The 22957-nt window shown below is 37.1% G+C and overlaps 1 protein-coding gene across 1 annotated transcript in view; it reads right to left on the bottom strand.

Annotated features, from left to right (window-relative positions):
* Window positions 1-22957, bottom strand: part of LOC137249985 (uncharacterized) — a 101033-nt gene that overhangs the window by 23691 nt on the left and 54385 nt on the right. The window contains exons 2-3 of the mRNA XM_067782141.1: window positions 827-1078; window positions 599-752 (exon numbers count right to left, since the gene is read on the bottom strand). Of these exons, the coding sequence (XP_067638242.1) occupies window positions 599-752; window positions 827-1069 (397 nt within the window). The 5' untranslated portion in view covers window positions 1070-1078. The remainder of the gene's footprint in view (window positions 1-598; window positions 753-826; window positions 1079-22957) is intronic.

Raw genomic sequence — 22957 nt, 5'->3', positions numbered from 1 at the left:
GAATAATGCTTCATTCATATTTGAATTTAAATATAAATCTATTAATCTCTCTAGGATTTTAAGCTAAAAGATGTCGAACTAATAGGCCTGTAATTTTCGGGTGCAGTAGGACTGTTTCTTCCTGCTTTCGGTATGAAGACTATTTGAGCCGATCTCCAAGATTGCAGGACGTGGTTCAGTTTTAAGCAACCCTCAAAAGATTATTCTAAGCCATTCTACAATTGTTCCGTTTGCAACATAGCAGGGAATATCCCATTTGGACCCGGTGATTTGAATCTGGCAAAAGTTTTTATCGCCCATTCAATTTTGGTATTTGTCACCAATCCTGCTACTGCCAGCTCCGTGTTTGAAGTAAAAACGATGTAACACAATTCATCCGCAACATCTCCTAATGGGAAGTGTGTTTTAAGTAGCGCTTCAAGTCACTCTCACTACTGTGTGACCATTCTCCGTCCTACTTTTTTATCAGTCCCTGAACTCTATCTCCCCTAGATAAAAATTTTCTCAGTCCTGCAGTTTCGCTGGAGCATTCTACTTGTAACCATTAATTTTAGCTGTTATTTTAGACGCTCAATCCGCATATTAATATAATACCTACCAGTTGTGATCAGTCCAAAAACTAGCCACAGTATACAAGTCAGTACATAACCATCAATGAACACTTTTACAGCCGTGTATATAACCGAGATGAGTAGACCGATTGCAATCATAATACCCAATACAACCCATGGCATCATTAAATAGTGATTGCGCTGCAAAGAAAAAATATATTAAGTTAAAAATATATATAACATAAGAAAATATTCCTTTTTTTGACATTACTGACCTTAATTACGCCGATGATCATAAGCAGTGATATCAATATCGTCATACAAAGATTTATAATTAAAATAATTTTAACAACATTTTTTGGTAGCCAATCGATAACAATTGTATTGAAATCTATGCGTAATGTTAAGCTAATAATTATTGTTATTATCGATAAGGTAATCGCCAGAATACCGGATATAATTGAACCATTTCTTAGCGATTGACAAAAGCAACAGGATTTCAATAATGGATTAGCCATATTTGCGAGCTGAAATAAAAAAAAAGGAATATAAATTAGATAATTATTTAAATAAGAGAACTTTCGTATATCAATTAAAGTAGAGTAGTAACTATTAATCGGTAATTAAAAAATACATTTCCCATACACATTTGTGGCTTCTAAAGTAGACGTTCTAATCAGTTTGGGCTAGATTAAGAGAAGGCAAGAGTTGCAAATGATCCACCAAGTACACTGAAAGAAATGGTGATAGTAAATTCAAAAAATCGGTTCTGTTGTTCTTGACTGAAAGCTGCAGACATTGGTGCTTTATCGGTAACCTTATAACTGCTGATTCGACCAACCTTATGGGAATCAATGCAATCGATTATTGGTGCCGCTAAGGTCGTAACCGTATCGTAGCCAACCAACTAGTTTTTTGGTTTTCCGCCGTAACGATAAACAGCTGACTACGTTAGGGATACGACTACAGCGATACGACAAACGACACCAATGACTCCGCTTTAACGGAGATTCGGTGAAATTGATCGAATTATGGTTAATTCGATCAAGTTCTTTGTCAAGCGTAAAAATTAGTTTAGTCATTTCAACAGAAGAGAAATTGTCGTTCTCAAGTTAAAAAAATTCTGTAAAATTCAATCTAACTGATTTTTCCGTTAACACAACTGATCTCACTGGTCATTTCAACAGCGATCAACAGTCAATACATGAGCAAATTTCAAAGAGAATTTTTACTGTGATACAATTTTGCAACTTCTCCTCTAAGCGAAATGCAAAATTGCGCTCTCTTGTTGCAAAAGTTTTGTTTGAACGAACAGGATGTTTCCAAAGTTAGTAACAATTTGTTCAAGTTTTTACGAATTTTCACTCGCGCGAACGAATCTAATAAGATAATAAAAAAACTTCCTTTTTAATGTTGATGTTTCCGACAACATAAAAGTTTGAGTTGTTTTGGAATCGTTTCAATTTAAAGTGTTACGAAAATTAAACTTTCCGAATTACATGTAAAGTTACTACAGTGGTGAATTACCTTCCTGCGATTTGATTCATTACTTTTCTATAACCTACAAGTCCTCTATTTAAAATGTTATGACAAACATTTATACTACAAGTTTTGATCGAAAAAATTAGGTGTGGCAACTACATGCGAGAGAAGAAATTGAGAATGAGCTGAGCTGCAACAGAAAGAATTAAGAAACAGTTTTGTGACTACTATTTTCATTTCTATTTGCAAAGCGAAGTTTAAAACTATAAATTAAATAAATTATAAAATATAAAATTTGGTGAAAGTGCGTTTAATAAAACAAAATAATAAAGTGTATAAGGTTTAATGTGTGCCAGCATATTTGATGCACGCCCAATTGAAGTTCGGTTAGTAAGTGCGTACATATGTATGTATATGTAGCAAGTATGCGTATTTATGTATTCACATATTTACGTATGTATGTATATGGCAACATAGGTACTTTAGTACAAAGCTGTCGCAACAACTTTTTTGTTCATTCTACTGCTAAAACGGTCAATTACGAATCAACGATTTGTGCGCAGTTGATTCAACATCTTGCTGCGATGGATAAAAATTGACAGAAATTTCGGTTGATTTTACCAGTCTTTTTCTTTCAGTGTAGAAACGGCGTTGAACCAAGTATGGGCCTGCAAAGTGTCGAAGATCATGTGCTGGTCGTACAACATTAGATTAACAAAGTCACTTTTATCATTGACAAAAGAAGACTGTAGAATCTTGACGGGTATTCTGACTTGACACTGCCTTCTGGCGTAACATTGTTTTTAAAGTACGCATTCTCAGTGATAGCGGATGTAGGAAGAGCGGTTTAGAGGAGGGAACGGTTTAGCATGTTTTATGCACGTGCCCTGCGCTCGAAAGGCTAAGACTCCAGCAATAAGGAGTGGCACAGCTATCAGATCTAGAAGATGCAAGTAGCATAGGTCGCAGAAAGCTTCTAGTATTTGTAAAGAGGATGGAGAAATTTTATAACATAAGTCCTGGTTACTGGTAGGGTTTTTATACTCAGTTGAGCAGAGCTCACAGAGTATATTAACTTTGATTGGATAACGGTTGGTTGTACAGGTATAAAGGAATCGAGATAGGTATAGACTTCCATATATCAAAATCATCAGTATCGAAAAAAAATTTGATTGAGCCATGTCCGTCCGTCCGTCCGTCCGTCTGTCCGTTAACACGATAACTTGAGTACATTTTGAGATATCTTGATGAAATTTGGTATGTAGATTCCTGGGAACTTATCTCAGATCGCTATTTAAAATGAACGATATCGCACTATAACCACGCCCACTTTTTCGATATTGGAAATTTCGAAAAACCGAAAAAATGCGATAATTCATTGCCAAAGGCGGTTAAAGCGACGAAACTTGGTAGATGGGTTGACGTTATGACGCAGAATAGAAAATTAGTAAGATTTTGGACAATGGGCGTGGCACCGCCCACTTTTACAAGAAGGTAATTTAAAAGTTTTGCAAGCTGTAATTTGGCAGTCGTTTAAGATATCATGGTGAAATTTGGCAGGAAAGTTACTACTATTACTATATATGTGCTAAATAAAAATTAGCAAAATTGGATGAAGAACACGGCCACTTTTTAAAAAAAAATTTTTATAAATTCAAATTTTAACAAAAAATTTAATATCTTTACTGTATATAAGTAAATTAAGTCAAAATTCAACCCCAGTAATGATATGATGCAACAAAATACAAAAATAAAAGAAAATTTCAAAATGGGCGGGGCTCCGCCCATTTTCATTTAGTTTGTCTAGAATACTTTTAATGCCATAATTCGAACAAAAATTTACCAATCCTTCTCAAATTTGGTAGGGGCATAGATTCTATGGCGGTAACTGTTCTCTGTGAAAACGGGCGAAATCGGTTGACCCACGTCCAGTTTTTATACACAGTCCACCGTCTGTCCTTCCGCTCGGCCGTTAACACAATAACTTGAGCAAAAACCGATATATCTTTAATAAACTTAGCCCACGTACTTATCTGAACTCACTTTATCTTGGTATAAAAAATGGCCGAAATCCGACCATAACCACGCCCACTTTATCGATATCGAAAATTACGAAAAATGAAAAAAATGCCATAATTCTATACCAAATACGAAAAAAGGGATGAAACTTGGTAACTGGATTGGTTTATTGACGCAAAATATAACTTTGGAAAAAACTTTGTAAAATGGGTGTGACACCTACCATATTAAGTAGAAGAAAATGAAAAAGTTCTACAAGGCGAAATCTACAGTCCTTGGAATCTTGGCAGGAATACTGTTAGTGGTATTGAATATATAAATAAATTAGCAGTACCCGACAGATGATTTTCTGGATCACCTGGTCCACATTTTGGTCGATATCGCGAGAACGCCTTCACATATACATCTAAGGGCCACTCGCTTTTAAAACCCTCAATAATACCTTTAATTTGATATCCATATCGTACAAACAGATTCTAGTCACCCCTGGCCCACCCTAATGGCGATATCTCGAAAAGGCGTCCACCTATAGACTTAATGCCCACTCCCTCTTAAAATGCTCAGTAACACCTTTCGTTTGATACCCATATCGCACAAACATTCTAGAGTCACCCCTGGCCCACCCTAATCGCGATATCTCGAAAAGGCGTCCACCTATAGACCTAATGTCCACTCCCTCTTAAAATGCTCAGTAACACCTTTCGTTTGATACCCATATCGTACAAACATTCTAGAGTCACCCCTGGCCCACCCTAATGGCGATATCTCGAAAAGGCGTCCACCTATAGACCTAATGCCCACTCCCTCTTAAAATGCTCAGTAACACCTTTCGTTTGATACCCATATCGTACAAACATTCTAGAGTAACCCCTGGCCCTGCCTAATGTCGATATCTCGAAAAGGCTTCCACCTATAGACCTAATGCCCACTCCCTCTTAAAATGCTCAGTAACACCTTTCGTTTGATACCCATATCGTACAAACATTCTAGAGTCACCCCTGACCCACCCTAATGGCGATATCTCGAAAAGGCGTCCACCTATAGACCTAATGTCCACTCCCTCTTAAAATGCTCAGTAACACCTTTCTTTTGATACCCATATCGTACAAACATTCTAGAGTCACCCCTTGCCCACCCTAATGGCGATATCTCGAAAAGGCGTCCACCTATAGACCTAATGCCCACTCCCTCTTAAAATGCTCAGTAACACCTTTCGTTTGATACCCATATCGTACAAACATTCTAGAGTCACCCCTGGCCCACCCTAATGGCGATTTCTCGAAAAGGCGTTCACCTATAGAACTAAAGCCCATTCCCTTTTAAAATACTCATTACCACCTTTCATTTGATACCCATATCGTACAAACACATTCTAGAGTCACCCCTGGTACACCTTAATGGCGATATCTCGAAAAGGCGTCCACCGATAGACCTAAGGCCCACTCCCTCTTAAAATGCTCAGTAACACCTTTCATTTGATACCCATATCGTACAAACAAATTCTAGAGTAAGCCCTGGTCCACCTTTATGGCGATATCCCTAAATGGCGTCCATCCATAGAACTATGCCCTACTCTCTCTTAAAATACTCTTTAATACCTTCCATTTGGTACACAGGTCTCATACCCACATTCCAGGGTTACCCTAGCTTCATTTTCCTACATGGGGATTTTCCTTATTTTGTCTCCATAGCTCTCAACTGAATATGTAATGTTCGGTTACAACCGAACTTAACCTTCCTTACTTGTTCATTTTGGTTATTGAGCAAACTTCTGGAAGCACTATAGATACATTCAACGTTACCTTGCCTAACCCATACACATTTTCCCTTCGATAATCGGCTAATATGCACAAATTCTAGACAGTCGGATACGTTTTTCATTCACCTAGAGATGGTTGCCAGATTTCATCTCTAAATGGAAACAAATACATGCAATCTACTCATCTGTCAGCGCACGATGCTGCATCAACAATTTTATGTTTCCGGCCTATGAAGGAGATGCATTGCGAGAGAGCCGGTCGATAGATATCACATCTAATAATGCAGCTTCTCGATCACTGAAAAACGGATTCAGCGAAGAGAAAACAAAAAAAGAAAAACTCGGAAATCCAACCATCATACCAGAATCCAACTTTGCGAATCACATGGTCGAAAATAAGTAATCCCAAGCAAAAATCAATACAACACTCATGGTCCTTCACATAAAAAGGCCGACTTCTAAACATACTCGAAAACATGAAAATTCACAAACAAAAAACATACGAAGGTAGAATAATAAATGAACAGACATTGTTATAATCGTTAAAACTTTTGTTACAAAAAACAGAGTGATCACACAGGTACGACAGACAAACACACATGACAAATAAAATCTAAACAATAAACCAACTAAATAAACAATTTCAAACAACTAAAATAACTGACTTCTACCTGTCTTAGCTAACCATAAAAATTGATCATTGAAAACCACCCATATTCTATTTGACAATACCTGCTCATCCACCTACAAACTATAAATATAAGACAAAAAACAACAACAGATTAAAACGGAAAATGACTGATGATGGCGCAGCACCGAAACCGGATTGTCTGCAAACCAAATTTGACAAGGAAGGACGGAAAAACCTTCCAATATACTTACATCAAAAGAATAGTTGTTGATTTATTTATCGAAAAAAGATTAGATTAGATCTATGATCATTTATTGTACAACAAATATAGCCAATAATGCACATTATAATAATAAAAAATAAATAAATCGACTGATGCATGGAATGTCACTCTATCTCGGCTGTCGCTTCGAAACCGCTCAATCTTAGGAAACTTCTGAATAGAGCCCTATTTAAGAATTTGTTCCAAACAACAGTATATATTTGTTTCCCGATAAGCTACAAGCTTGAAACTTGGAATATAGTTCAGAACACGATGACAATGCAATAATAAGAAAACAAATCGCCGCTAGGTGGCGCAAGGATCGAGATATTCACAAAAATCGTATTTGTGTTCCGATTTGGCTCATATTTGGAACACATAATACATACAAGAATAGAAAGCGACCTATTGGAAAAAAATCGCCGCTAGGTGGCGCAAGGATCGAGATATTTACAAAAATCGTATTTGTGGTCCGATGTGGCTCATATTTGGAACACAAGAATAAAAAGCGACTTATAAAAAAAAATCGCCGCTAGGTGGCGAGATATTAAAAAAAATGGTTTTTGTGGTCCGATTTGGCTCATATTTGGAACACATAATACAACAAGAATAAAAAGCGACATATGAAAAAAAAATTGCCGGTAGGTGGCGGAAGGATCGAGATATTCACAAAAATCGTATTCTTGGGCCGATTTGGCTCATATTTGGAACACATAATACATACAGGAATAGAAAGCGACCTATGAAAAAAAATCGCCGCTAGGTGGCACAACGATCGAGATATTCACAAAAAGCGTATTTGTGCTCCGATTTGGCTCATATTTGGAACACATAATACATGCAAGAATAAAAAGCGACTTATGAAAAAAAAAAAAATCGTCGCTAGGTGGCGCAAAGATCGAGATATTCAAAAAAATCGTACTTTTGGTCCGATTTGGTCCACATTTGGAACACATACATGAATAGAAAGCGACATATGATGTCCGCTTTGCTCATATTTGGAACAAATTTTACATACAGTCCGGTAGAAGTGACATCAAAATATTTTGGAGTTAGAGGAGGGGCAAGCATACGTGGCGCAGAGTTGAGTAAAGTCTTTAGAAGGATTTTGTATTGAGGAACTAGGTTGTAACAAATTGTCAGAAAAGAGTCCTTGTAATAATGAGTCACTAAATGAACTAAATAGAATGAGAAATAATGGACAATTAAATAAAGACTAAAAACTTAAAAAAAAATAATAAAAAAAAATGTTTAAGTTAAACGGTTTTATTGAAAACAATACTTACATGAAGTAATAATAATATTAAAAGCTAGAAAATAATTAGGTAGGCCCTAGGTAATAATCATCACACTCCTCATCAATCTAGGGCGTTGATCAGACAATTAAATAAAAGCGTTGGACGCGTCAAATTCCTATTGATAGTCTTATATAAGACCAACTGAACATTAATCAGGTTATACTACGCCTCCCATTTTTAGAAATTTCACGCACCCAACGCTTTTATTTAATTGTCTGATCAACGCCCTAGATTGATGAGGAGTGTGATGATTAGTACCTAGGGCCTACCTAATTATTTTCTAGCTTTTAATATTATTATTACTTCATGTAAGTATTGTTTTCAAACCATTTGACAATTTTTTTTCTTAATTATTTTATTTGTAATTCACTCAATCTTCTATAATTAAAACAACCCTGCAAACACAACAGTTTACACAAGCGATTAGCTCACTTTTATTACTCATAATCAGTTAAGCCTGGCCTTTGTTGAAGCGGCTGACATTCAAGTGGATAATATTTACTGCCCGTCTATATAATCATCAGTTGAACGGTATACGACACATATGCAAATATAAACACCGTTGTGTGTGCCCCGAGTCAAGTGCATTTGCATATAAACGGTGGCATGTTGCATGATTAATATCAACTTTTTTTAAATTTTTCTTTTTGATATACAAAAAAAAAAAAAAAATAAAAAAAAAACAAGTAAAGGTGTCTAAGTTCGGGTGTAACCGAACATTATATACTCAGCGTGAGCTTCAATTGTACATTTCATTTCAGATAAATTACTTTTCTGCATAACACGTGGCACCGCCCGTTTAAAAAAAATGTCCCCCCATTTCCTCTTACAATAAAACTTGATAAGTGGTATATAATTGACTCAAAACTATTTTTTGCTAATTTATAGCTTATTAATCTAGTCTACGACCCTTTTAAACTTGTTTTATATCTAAGTTGCCGTGGTCTTTAACCGATCCCGCTTTTCCATTTTTTCTAGAAATAGTTTCTGCTATAAGGAAAATATGTGTACACAATTTCATTACGATGTGTTAATTTTTCTTCGAGTTATGGCTCCCGAAACATAGAAAATTGCTTAGTCATAAAAGGGGCGGTGCCACGGACATTTTCAAAAATTTTAGTGTTTTCCAATTTAATGTTATAATTCAATTTAGAAAGTAAAATTTTATTGATACAAAGCTCTTTTTCGCTAAGATATAGCTTATTATTTTCATCTACGACCCTTTTAAAAATCTTTTATATAAAAGTGGGAGTGGTCTTTAACCGATCTCGTCCATTTTTTCTAGAAATATTTCCTGCTTTAGGGAAAATCTGTGTACCCAATTTTATTACGATCCGTTAATTTTTCTTCGAGTTATGGCTCCCGAAACATAGAAAATTGCTTAGTCATAAATGGGGCGGTGCCACGCCCATTTTTTTAAATTTGAAGTTTTTCCTATATATTGTTATAAATCCATTTGGGAAATGAAAAACCATTGATATAAAGCCCTTTTTTGCAAAGATATAGCTTATTTTATTCGTCCACGACCCTTTCAAAAATCTTTTATATAAAAGTGGGCATGGTCCTTAACCGATTTCGTTAACTTTTCTTCAACGCATTCCTTATAGTAAAGGCAACCTCTCTGTCGGTTTTTGTTACGATAGCTTTAACGGTTTTTGATTTAGGATTAATAATATTTTTAAAATTGATTTTATCACAAGTGGGCGGTGCAACGCCCATTTTAAATTTTTTTTATAAATTTTTATGAAAGCCTCAATATCAGTCCATATGTCAAATTTTAACGTTATAGGTGTATTATTTACTAAATAATCAGGTTTTTTTCGTTTTCCAAAAATGTTATATACATAAAAAGTGGGCGTGGTTATCATCCGATTTCGCTCATTTTCAATTCCAATCTATGCTGGTTTCAGATAAGCTGGTGTACCAAATTTAGTGAAGATATCTCAATATTTACTCAAGTTATCGTGTTAACGGACCGACGGACGGACGGACATGGCTCAATAAAATTTTTTTCGATACTGATGATTTTGATATATGGAAGTCTATATCTATCTCGATTCCTTTACACCTGTACAACCAACCGTTATCCAATCAAAGTTAATATACTCTGTGTGCAAAGCACGCTGTGTATAAAAACAACAGCAAACACGCCGTATTGTACGCCTGTTTGCTTTTGGCGATTGACAGTAATTGGAAGCGTGAATTTAATGCTGATTTAATTGAGTTTTAAACGTTGCAATCACAACTATGAATGACTGAATGACGCCAGTAAAGTAGCCGCCGATCATCCAATAAACAAAGATCAAGCAGTATGCGAGGAGGTGTGATCAGTTTATTCTTTGTTTTCGCAATAACATCCCCGAGACTATTTCGGTCCGTTTCGGAAATGTTTTCGGAGTAATTTCGAGGCTGTTTGAGAATCATATCCGAATCATTTTGATATTATTTTTGGAATGCTTTCAAGACCATTTAGAGATCGTTTGCAAAAAAGTGTTCGAGGGGAGAGTTGGGCCCCATATTTTTAGGCAATACAGTATATCTTTCCTTCTATGGATCATTGCGGGTTTTTCTCCGAATTTTTTCGCAATAGTATGCTTTATAACTTAGGGAAATTTTCGGGACTATTTGAGAATATAGCTTGTCTCGGAACGTGTTTCACGATCATATTGAGACTATTTCGCCATAATTTCAAACTGTATTTTCGTCGTACAGACTCAGCCGCCGGTAAAGGCTAGTCTTACTATATTTATATAAGTTATGTGAAAGCTTGGACTTCAGATGTTTGAAGAAAATGCCACATAGATAGCTGCTAGAAGCCTAACCTGTGAGTGTACTTTAGATTTTAGATTAATGATATTATTTAGATTAATGATATTTAGGGCCTCATTCTATGTTGCGAATCGAACGTTCGTTTCATCTATGAAACGAATCGTTTATTTGTATTCTGTAAAACGATCACAGCAATAGACGAAAAAAGCTGGTTCTATGGCGGAACGATACAAGGTGGCAGCATGGGACAGCTGGTTATAAACTTTTTTTATTTGATTTGCTACATCAACCTCCGGCGGAGACGATTTTGACATTTGTCCATCGAATTTACAAAAACAAAGTACATGGAATTTTTATTTATGTTTGTAGGTATGTCACCATGCTGCCACCTTGTATCGTTCCGCCATGGCTGGTTCTTACGCGACGAAAATGTAGAAAAGTTGTATTCTCTATGGCGTAAATTAGGCAAGACAAAGAAGGGAATTGTAATTTTAAAACAAAATGCAGTATTAATTTCTAAACAAACATATTGAATCCTGAAAGAACTAGCGATTACACAGATTCTGGGCTTATGTCGGGATAAATATCTAATTTATAAATAAATTACATCTAAAACAAGTAAGGAAGGCTAAGTTCGGGTGTAACCGAACATTACATACTCAGTTGAGAGCTATGGAGACAAAATAAGGAAAATCACCATGTAGGAAAATGAACCTAGGGTAACCCTGGAATGTGGTTGTATGAAATGTGTATCAAATGGAAGGTATTAAAGAGTATTTTAAGAGAGAGTAGGCCATAGTTCTATGGATGGACGCCATTTAGGGATATCGCCATAAAGGTGGACCAGGGCTGACTCTAGAATGTGTTTGTACGATATGGGTATCAAATGAAAGGTGATAATGAGTATTTTAAAAGGGAATGGGCTTTAGTTCTATAGGTGAACGCCTTTTCGAGAAATCCCCATAAAGGTGGACCAGGGGTGACTCTAGAATATGTTTGTACGATATGGGTATCAAATGAAAGCTGTTAATGAGTATTTTGAAAAGGAGTGATCCTTAGTTCCCTAGGTGGACGCCGTTTCGAGATATCGCCATAAAGGTGCACCAGGGGTGTCTCTAGTTGTACGATATGGGAATCAAATGAAAGGTGTTACTGAGCGTTTTAAGAGGGAGTGGGCATTAGGTCTATAGGTGGACGCCTTTTCGAAATGTCGCCATTAGGGTGGGCCAGGGGTGACTCTAGAATGTGTTTGTACGATATGGGTATCAAACGAAAGGTGTTACTGAGCATTTTAAGAGGGAGTGGGCATTAGGTCCATAGGTGGACGCCTTTTCGAGATATCGCCATTAGGGTGGGCCAGGGGTGACTCTGGAATGTGTTTGTACGATTTGGGTATCAAATGAAAGGTGGTAATGAGTATTTTAAAAGGGAGTAATCCTTAGTTCTATAGGTGGACGCCTTTTCGAGATATCGCCATAAAGGTGGACCAAGGGTGACTCTAGAATGTTTGTACGATATGGGTATCAAACGAAAGGTGTTACTGAGCATTTTAAGAGGGAGTGGGCACTAGGTCTATAGGTGGGCGCCTTTTCGAGATATCGCCATTAGGGTGGGCCAGGGTGACTCTAGAATGTGTTTGTACGATATGGGTATCAAATGAAAGGTGGTAATGAGTATTTTAAAAGGGAGTAATCCTCAGTTCTATAGGTATAAGCCTTTTCGAGATATCGCCATAAAGGTTGACCAAGGGTGACTCTAGAATGTTTGTACGATATGGGTATCAGACGAAAGGTGTTACTGAGCATTTTAAGAGGGAATGGGCATTAGGTCTATAGGTGGAAGCCTTTTCGATATATCGCCATTAGGGTGGGCCAGGGGTGACTCTAGAATGTTTGTACGATATGGGTATCAAACGAAAGGTGTTACTGAGCATTTTAAGAGGGAATGGGCATTAGGTCTATAGGTGGACGCCTTTTCGATATATCGCCATTAGGGTGGGCCAGGGGTGACTCTAGAATGTTTGTACGATATGGGTATCAAACGAAAGGTGTTACTGAGCATTTTAAGAGGGAGTGGGCATTAGGTCTATAGGTGGACGCCTTTTCGAGATATCGCCATTAGGGTGGGCCAGGGGTGACTCTAGAATGTTTGTACGATATGGGTATCAAAGGAAAGGTGTTACTGAGCATTTTAAGAGGGAGTGGACATTAGGTCTATAGGTGGACGCCCTTTCGAGAATGGGCATTAGGTCTATAGGTGGAAGCCTTTTCGATATATCGCCATTAGGGTGGGCCAGGGGTGACTCTAGAATGTTTTTACGATATGGGTATCAAACGAAAGGTGTTACTGAGCATTTTAAGAGGGAGTGGGCATTAGGTCTATAGGTGCACGCCTTTTCGAGATATCGCCATTAGGGTGGGCCAGGGTTGACTCTAGAATGTGTTTGTACGATATGGATATCAAATTAAAGGTATTAATGAGGGTTTAAAAGCGAGTGGCCCTTAGATGTATATGTGAAGGCGTTCTCGCGATATCGACCAAATGTGGATCAGGTGATCCAGAAAATCATCTGTCGGGTACTGCTAATTTATTTATATATTGAATAACACTAACAGTATTCCTGCCAAGATTCCAAAGCCTGTTGATTTCGCCTTGTAGAACTTTTTCATTTTCTTCTACTTAATATGGTAGGTGTCACACCCATTTTACAAAGTTTTTTCCAAAGTTATATTTTGCGTCAATAAACCAATCCAGTTACCATGTTTCATCCCTTTTTTCGTATTTGGTATAGAATTATGGCATTTTTTTAATTTTTCGTAATTTTCGATATCGATAAAGTGGGCGTGGTTATGGTCGGATTTCGGCCATTTTTTATACCAAGATAAAGTGAGTTCAGGTAAGTACGTGGGCTAAGTTTAGTAAAGATATATCGGTTTTTGCTCAAGTTATTGTGTTAACGGCCGAGCGGAAGGACAGACGGTGGACTGTGTATAAAAACTGGGCGTGGCTTCCACCGATTTCGACCATTTTCACAGAGAACAGTTAACGTCATAGAATCTATTCTCCTACCAAATTTCAAAAGGATTGGTAAATTTTTGTTCGACTTATGGCATTAAAAAAATTCTAGACACACTAAATGAAAATGGGCGGAGCCACGCCCATTTTGAAATTTTCTTTTATTTTTGTATTTTGTTGCATCATATCATTACTGGAGTTGAATTTTGACTTAATTTACTTATATACGGTAAAGATATTAAATTTTTTGTTAAAATTTGGAAATTAAAAAAAATTTTTTTAAAAAGTGGGCGTGTTCTTCATCCAATTTTGCTAATTTTTATTTAGCACATATATAGTAATGGTAGTAACGTTCCTGCCAAATTTCATCATGATATCTTCAACGACTGCCAAATTACAGCTTGCAAAACTTTTAAATTACCTTCTTGTAAAAGTGGGCGGTGCCACGCCCATTGTCCAAAATCTTACTAATTTTCTATTCTGCGTCATAACGTCAACCTATCTACCAAGTTTCATCGCTTTAACCGCATTTGGCAATGAATTATCGCATTTTTTCGGTTTTTCGAAATTTTCGATATCGAAAAAGTGGGCGTGGTTATAGTCCGATATCGTTCATTTTAAATAGCGATCTGAGATGAGTGCTCAGGAACCTACATACCAAATTTCATCAAGATACCTCAAAATTTACTCAAGTTATCGTGTTAACGGACGGACGGACGGACGGACGGACGGACGGACGGACGGACGGACGGACGGACGGACGGACATGGCTCAATCAAATTTTTTTTCGATCCTGATTATTTTGATATATGGAAGTCTATATCTATCTCGATTCCTTTATATATGTACAACCAACCGTTATCCAATCAAACTTAATATACTCTGTGAGCTCTGCTCAACTGAGTATAAAAATAAAATAAATGTAAGGCGCGATAACCTCCGAAGGGATCTAAGGCCGAGCTTCTTTTCCAATTGGCGTCGTGCTCCTATTTTTTTCCTACAAATTGGTGGGATAGGACCTACTTGTTTTATGCCGACTCCGAACGGCATCTGCAAGGCAGATGAGTTTTCACTGAGAGCTTTTCATGGCAGAAATACACTCGGAGTGCTTGCCAAACACTGCCGAGAGGCGACCCCGCTTAGAAAAAATTTCTTCTAATTGAAAAAACCTGTTTCCAAAGTTTTTGATGTTGCTTTTTTCGGTGCGTGAACCCAGGAACTTCGGTGTGATAGGCGGAGCACGCTACCATCACACCACGGCGGCCGCATAAAATTTTACTAAATATTTCCGCTTTTCCTTGATATAACTTTAGAAACGTAAAGGCCGAACGAAAATGAGAGAGAATACGATTGCTAGACGAAGCCGTCAAGAGACGAATCGTTCTTCTGAATTTTATGCTGCAATAAAGGACGATGCCTTTAGTATTTGGGTCGAATAGAGCGTTGTCAGACGAGGGATATCGCGTTCTCCGAAGGTTTAGAGAGTGGATATGGTCAGTCATTTGGCGGATATGATACCGGTACGTTCTGGTACTAGCACTTTCTGATACTAGCCCAACTGCCGCAGGAACGATTTAGTATCGCATCGTCATCTCCCTGGATTGCTAGCAATGAAAAGAATTAATTATGTAAATTCTGTTCGTCGGTTATCATTTTCGCAGAAATCTGCCCATCTAGAAACCTTTCGTCACCACCGGGTTTCTTTGATCGACTTTTCCCCAAATTTTTCCTATCAGCCAGCATCACATGCCAGTTATCTCCATACCATCTTAATTCGTGGAATCAAAAATCATACCTTCATCAATCTAAATATTCTGATTCTATCTACATACATATTTTGAAAATAAATTATTACAGACAAAAATATTTTTTCACTTCCGTTCACAACTTCTACATTTCGAAAACAGGGCAAACTAAATGTACTAGGATGGCCTTGAAAATAAATATTTGTATTTCGAAATTTTATGCACCTATAAATACATATATGTTAATGTTTATTTTTCATTTTGCAATACGTAACTGTAATTAATATGTGAGTATGATGGCCACACCTTGAGAACCACTTTTGCCCAAATAAGAACTTTATACGGTCAGAAGTAAAATAAAAACTGAAAAGGAAGACGTCTTCCGACAAGCGAAAAAGTACAACAACGAAAAACATTTTATAAATGTAGCAAACACTCCATATATCGAATACACTTGTACATTAATGTGGTACACAAAAAAACATAAGTACTAGCTAGAATATAAATGCTAAGATTGTTTTAGGCAAATAAAAAAAACATTTTTTATTCGACAAAAAAACATCACATCAATACTTCTTTTCTATTCCCTAGAACCGATACATCGATAAAATAGAAAATTTCCATGTAGAATACAACTCGGATGTCGATAACACGGGCCAACACAAAATTTGACTTTGACTTCATAGCATTTAATTTCAATTCTTTAGGTCGTAATTGGACGAAAAAAAATATATGGCATGAAAAAGTTTGTTTTCCTATTTAGGAAACCGCTTAAACGAAATTTTTCAAAATCTGTGGTTTGAATTTTTACTTCAAAATGAAACAATTCAAATAAATATTTTTTTGAAGTTTTAATAGCGAAATAATTTACAAAAAAGTGAAAATGATTTAAAAGTGCACACTTTTACTTTTTCTTTTATGTTCATAGGTACTATCCCTCAATAAACCCCGAATATAGTCTCCCATCATGTTTTCATTATATTGGCCTTGATAACGTTGTTCGAAGAAGAGCCTAAAAGCTCTGCTTTACTTTTTGGTAAATTTAAATCTCTAATCAAATCATCAAAATCTTCAGTAGTGATTAAATGATGTTTTGGTTGTTCTGGTGTCGGTAAAAACTCCTTACCGGCATTGCTTTTATAAGAACTAAGAGATGAGCCAATTATGTGCGATAATTTTTTCGGTGGCTCTGGTACTGGTCGTGTCAGATCGTGTGCGACTGGATCAGAAGAAGATTCAAGATCAGTATATTCGATACGTTTTACATTTTTATTTCTACGCCTTTTACTCGGATTCACAATGCAAAAGTAGCAGTCTTTAACGTGGTCTTTTGGTTCTCGCCAGATTCTTGGTGTTGCAAATTGCATAGATCTTACCTCAATACCAACCTAAAATATAGAAAGAGAAATCAATACGTCTACTTTATTTAATGAACAATTAAATCAAATTTGTTTACCTTCCAAACATCTTTTACCATAACTACAAGCAACATGTGGAGCCCATGTCTTGTCTTGATTGCAAACAGGACAGCCAAAATAGGCTTCGTAGGCTTCACAGAGGATGAGAGATGTATTTAATTCATATTTTATATCTCTAACTTTAATAAATTGCCCACATATATAACAACAAGTAAGGAAGGTTAAGTTCGGGTGTAACCGAACATTACATACTCAGTTGAGAGCTATGGTGACAACATAAGGGAAAATAACCATGTAGGAAAATGAACCGAGGGAAACCCTGGAATAAGTTTGTATGACATGTGTATCAAATGAAAGGCATTAAAGAGTATTTTATGAGGGAGTGCGCCATAGTTCTATAGGTGGACGCCATTTAGGGATATAGCCATAAAGGTGGATCAGGGTTGACTCTAGAATGCGTTTGTACGATATGGGTATCAAATGAAAGGTATTAATGAGTATTTTAAAAGGGCGTGGACCTAAGTTCTATAGATGGACGCCTTTTCGAGATATCGCCGTAAAGATGGACCAGAGGTGACTCTAGAATGCGTTTGCACAATATGGGCATCAAACGAAAGGTGTTAATGAGTATTTTAAAAGGGAGTGGGCCTTAGTTCTATAGGTGGACGCCGTTTCGAGATATCGTCATAAAGGTGGACCAGGGGTGACTCTAGAATGCGTTTGTACGATATGGGTATCAAATGAAAGGTGTTAATGAGTATTTTAAAAGGGAGTAATCCTTAGTTCCATAGGTGGACGCCGTTTCAAGATATCGCCATAAAGGTGGACCAGGGGTGACCCTAGAATTTGTTTGTACAATATGGGCATCAAACGAATGGTGTTAATGAGTATTTTAAAAGGGAGTGGGCCTTAGTTCTATAGGTGGACGCCGTTTCGAAATATCGCCATAAAAGTGGACCAGGGGTGACCCTAGAATGTGTTTGTACGATATGGATATCAAATTAAAGGTATTAATGAGGATTTTAAAAGGGAGTGGGGGTTGTTGTATAGGCCTTTTCGAAATATCGCCATAAAGGTGGACCAGGGGTGACTCTAGAATGCGTTTGTACGATATGGATATCAAATTAAAGGTATTAATGAGTATTTTAAAAGGGAGTAATCCTTAGTTCCAGAGGTGGACGCCGTTTCGAGATATCGCCATAAAGGTGGACCAGGGGTGACCCTAGAATTTGTTTGTACAATATGGGTATCAAAAGAAAGCTGTTAATGAATATTTTAAAAGGGAGTAATCCTTAGTTCCATAGGTGGACGCCGTTTCGAGATATCGCCATAAAGGTGGACCAGGGGTGACCCTAGAATTTGTTTGTACAATATGGGTATCAAAAGAAAGGTGTTAATGAGTATTTTAAAAGGGTGTGGGGCTTAGTTCTATAGGTGGACACCTTTTCGGAATATCGCCACAAAGGTGGACCAGGGGTGACTCTAGAATGTGTTTGTACGATATGGGTATCAAATTAAAGGTATTAATGAGAGTTTTAAAAGGGAGTGGTGGTAGTTGTATATGTGAAGGCGTTTCTCAGATATCGACCAAAATGTGGACTAGGGTGACCCAGAACATTATCGGTTGGATACCGCTAATTTATTTATATATGTAATACCTGGCAAGATTTTAAGGGTGTTTTATTTCGCCCTGCAGAACTTTTTCATTTTCTTCTACTTAATATGGTAGGTGTCACAACCATTTTATAAAGTTTTTTCTAAAGTTATATTTCGCGTCAATAAAACAATCCAATTACCTTACCATGTTTCATCCCTTTTTTCGTATTTGGTATAGAATTATGGCATTTTTTTCATTTTTCGCAATTTTTGATATCGAAAAAGTGGGCGTGGTCATAGTCGGATTTCGTTCATTTTTCATACCAAGGTAAAGTGGGTTCAGATAAGTACGTGAACTGAGTTTAGTAAAGATATATCGATTTTTGCTCAAGTTATCGTGTTAACGGCCATGCAGAAGGACAGACGGACGACTGTGTATAAAAACTGGGCGTGGCATCAACCGATTTCGCCCATTTTCACAGAAAACAGTTAACGCCATAAAATCTATGCCCCTACCAAATTTCAAAAGGATTGGTTAATTTTTGTTCGATTTATGGCATTAAAAGTATCCTAGACAAATTAAATGAAAAAGGGCGGAGCCACGCCCATTTTTAAATTTTCTTTTATTTTTGTATTTTATGGCACCATATCATTACTGGAGTTGAATCTTGACATAATTTACTTATATACTGTAAAGATATTAAATTTTTTGTTAAAATTTTACTTAAAAAAAATTTTTTTTTTAAAAGTGGGCGTGGTCCTTCTCCGATTTTGCTAATTTTTATTAAGCGTACATATAGTAATAAGAGTAACGTTCCTGCCAAATTTCATCATGATATCTTCAACGACTGCCAAATTACAGCTTGCAAAAGTTTTAAATTACCTTCTTTAAAAAGTGGGCGGTGCCACGCCCATTGTCAAAAATTTTACTAATTTTATATTTTGCGTTATAAGTTCAACTCATCTACCAAGTTTCGTCGCTTTATCGGTCTTTTGTAATGAATTATCGCACTTTTTCGGTTTTTCGAAATTTTCGATATCGAAAAAGTGGGCGTGTTTATAGTCCGATATCGTTCATTTTAAATAGCGATCTGAGATGAGTGCTCAGTAACCTACATACCAAATTTCATCAAGATACCTCAAAATTTACTCAAGTTATCGTGTTAACGGACGGACGGACGGACGGACATGGCTCAATCAAATTTTTTTTCGATCCTGATTATTTTGATATATGAAAGTCTATATCTATCTCGATTCCTTTATATATGTACAACCAACCGTTATCCAATCAAACTTAATATACTCTGTGAGCTCTGCTCAACTGAGTATAAAAAGCATCAGCTTCATATTTGCACTTTCGCGACGACGTTTTAGGTTATTCTAGGTTTGAACAAAACATCTGATCGTTGTTTAGTTATCACTCTAGCGCCATGAGTATTGTTACTATAACTTTTACGAAAGCAAACTTTATACCGAAAAAAGTATTTTCTTTTCGTTTTTGCTTATAATAAAACAGAAAATCATGAAATAAACTTTAGGACAAAGAACAACATTTTTTTTTGTAGAGTCGTGTAATTAAAACCACAACTTGAGTATTTTGAAACCACTCTAATGAAATTTACGCGCCAGATGCGCAGATCGGTATGTTATTGGCAAATAAAAACCTACATACATATGTACATTTATACAATTTTACTAAATGAAACAGTGCTGATCGGCTATCGGGCATCTGGTTAATTTATCTGAGCGCACAAGCGGCTGCTAATCGAAATTGTAGAAGCATTTATTTAGAGTTAAGCTAAAAAACAAAAAAAAAATATTATTTAGCAATTGAATTAGGACAACAACAACAACGTGCCAAAAGCTGTTACCCTCCCAGCTCCCACAGAAGCCAATAACTAGTGAGTTAATGAACTAATTGCCACCGACGCCAATGAGACAGCGCATGCCGCTGAGCTACAAAATGTGTTTGGTGATAAAATATGAGGCGATGTCGATGTATGTGGGTAGATACTCACAAATCTACAAACGTACATACGCATCGGTAGATAAGGGTGCAAAATTCCTAGGCGACTTTAGGCATTTAAAGAAATTCAAGTACATTATAGATAAGATGATCATTATTAACCTTTTCTTTAATACGGTTTTCGAGTTTCGGGCTTCGTTGGCTTCTATTTTGTTCCAACCGATACCGACAAGTTTTTGTTAAAATATCTTTAAAATAAATAATAGATAATTTTTCGATAATAAATCGATAAATTTTCGATACTAAATCGACAAATTTTCGATAACAAACCGATAAATCTAAGTAACTCACTGATACTCTTTATATTGATAGCAAACTAACAACACTTCCATAACAAATCAATAAGTCTTCTATACTTCGTTGGTAAGACACCTATAACAAATCCATAACCTATCGATAATAAACCGTTAGCACTTCAGTAAAAATGATAAAACGCCTTTCGGTCTCGTTTTCGGCTTCGGTTTTGTCTTCTAATTTTTCTTTTCTTTGGCCTCCTTAGATCTTAGTTTTTTCCCCCATAGCAATAAGCATCATTATAATCATCCAAATCATTATAGAACCCACGCATCAAACAAGAGAAATTAGGGAATGGTGACCACCCTAATTTTAACAAGTAAGGAAGGCTAAGTTCGGGTGTAACCGAACATTACATACTCAGTTGAGAGCTATGGAGACAAAATAAGGAAAATCACCATGTAGGAAAATGAACCTAGGGTAACCCTGGAATGTGGTTGTATGAAATGTGTATCAAATGGAAGGTATTAAAGAGTATTTTAAGAGAGAGTAGGCCATAGTTCTATGGATGGACGCCATTTAGGGATATCGCCATAAAGGTGGACCAGGGCTGACTCTAGAATGTGTTTGTACGATATGGGTATCAAATGAAAGGTGATAATGAGTATTTTAAAAGGGAATGGGCTTTAGTTCTATAGGTGAACGCCTTTTCGAGAAATCCCCATAAAGGTGGACCAGGGGTGACTCTAGAATATGTTTGTACGATATGGGTATCAAATGAAAGCTGTTAATGAGTATTTTGAAAAGGAGTGATCCTTAGTTCCCTAGGTGGACGCCGTTTCGAGATATCGCCATAAAGGTGCACCAGGGGTGTCTCTAGTTGTACGATATGGGAATCAAATGAAAGGTGTTACTGAGCGTTTTAAGAGGGAGTGGGCATTAGGTCTATAGGTGGACGCCTTTTCGAAATGTCGCCATTAGGGTGGGCCAGGGGTGACTCTAGAATGTGTTTGTACGATATGGGTATCAAACGAAAGGTGTTACTGAGCATTTTAAGAGGGAGTGGGCATTAGGTCCATAGGTGGACGCCTTTTCGAGATATCGCCATTAGGGTGGGCCAGGGGTGACTCTGGAATGTGTTTGTACGATTTGGGTATCAAATGAAAGGTGGTAATGAGTATTTTAAAAGGGAGTAATCCTTAGTTCTATAGGTGGACGCCTTTTCGAGATATCGCCATAAAGGTGGACCAAGGGTGACTCTAGAATGTTTGTACGATATGGGTATCAAACGAAAGGTGTTACTGAGCATTTTAAGAGGGAGTGGGCACTAGGTCTATAGGTGGGCGCCTTTTCGAGATATCGCCATTAGGGTGGGCCAGGGTGACTCTAGAATGTGTTTGTACGATATGGGTATCAAATGAAAGGTGGTAATGAGTATTTTAAAAGGGAGTAATCCTCAGTTCTATAGGTATAAGCCTTTTCGAGATATCGCCATAAAGGTTGACCAAGGGTGACTCTAGAATGTTTGTACGATATGGGTATCAGACGAAAGGTGTTACTGAGCATTTTAAGAGGGAATGGGCATTAGGTCTATAGGTGGAAGCCTTTTCGATATATCGCCATTAGGGTGGGCCAGGGGTGACTCTAGAATGTTTGTACGATATGGGTATCAAACGAAAGGTGTTACTGAGCATTTTAAGAGGGAATGGGCATTAGGTCTATAGGTGGACGCCTTTTCGATATATCGCCATTAGGGTGGGCCAGGGGTGACTCTAGAATGTTTGTACGATATGGGTATCAAACGAAAGGTGTTACTGAGCATTTTAAGAGGGAGTGGGCATTAGGTCTATAGGTGGACGCCTTTTCGAGATATCGCCATTAGGGTGGGCCAGGGGTGACTCTAGAATGTTTGTACGATATGGGTATCAAAGGAAAGGTGTTACTGAGCATTTTAAGAGGGAGTGGACATTAGGTCTATAGGTGGACGCCCTTTCGAGAATGGGCATTAGGTCTATAGGTGGAAGCCTTTTCGATATATCGCCATTAGGGTGGGCCAGGGGTGACTCTAGAATGTTTTTACGATATGGGTATCAAACGAAAGGTGTTACTGAGCATTTTAAGAGGGAGTGGGCATTAGGTCTATAGGTGCACG

Source organism: Eurosta solidaginis, chromosome 1 (assembly GCF_040869045.1).
Source record: "Eurosta solidaginis isolate ZX-2024a chromosome 1, ASM4086904v1, whole genome shotgun sequence".
In the NCBI taxonomy this organism is placed as follows: Eukaryota; Metazoa; Arthropoda; class Insecta; order Diptera; family Tephritidae; genus Eurosta; species Eurosta solidaginis.
This window is presented reverse-complemented; position numbering and strand designations above follow the sequence as displayed.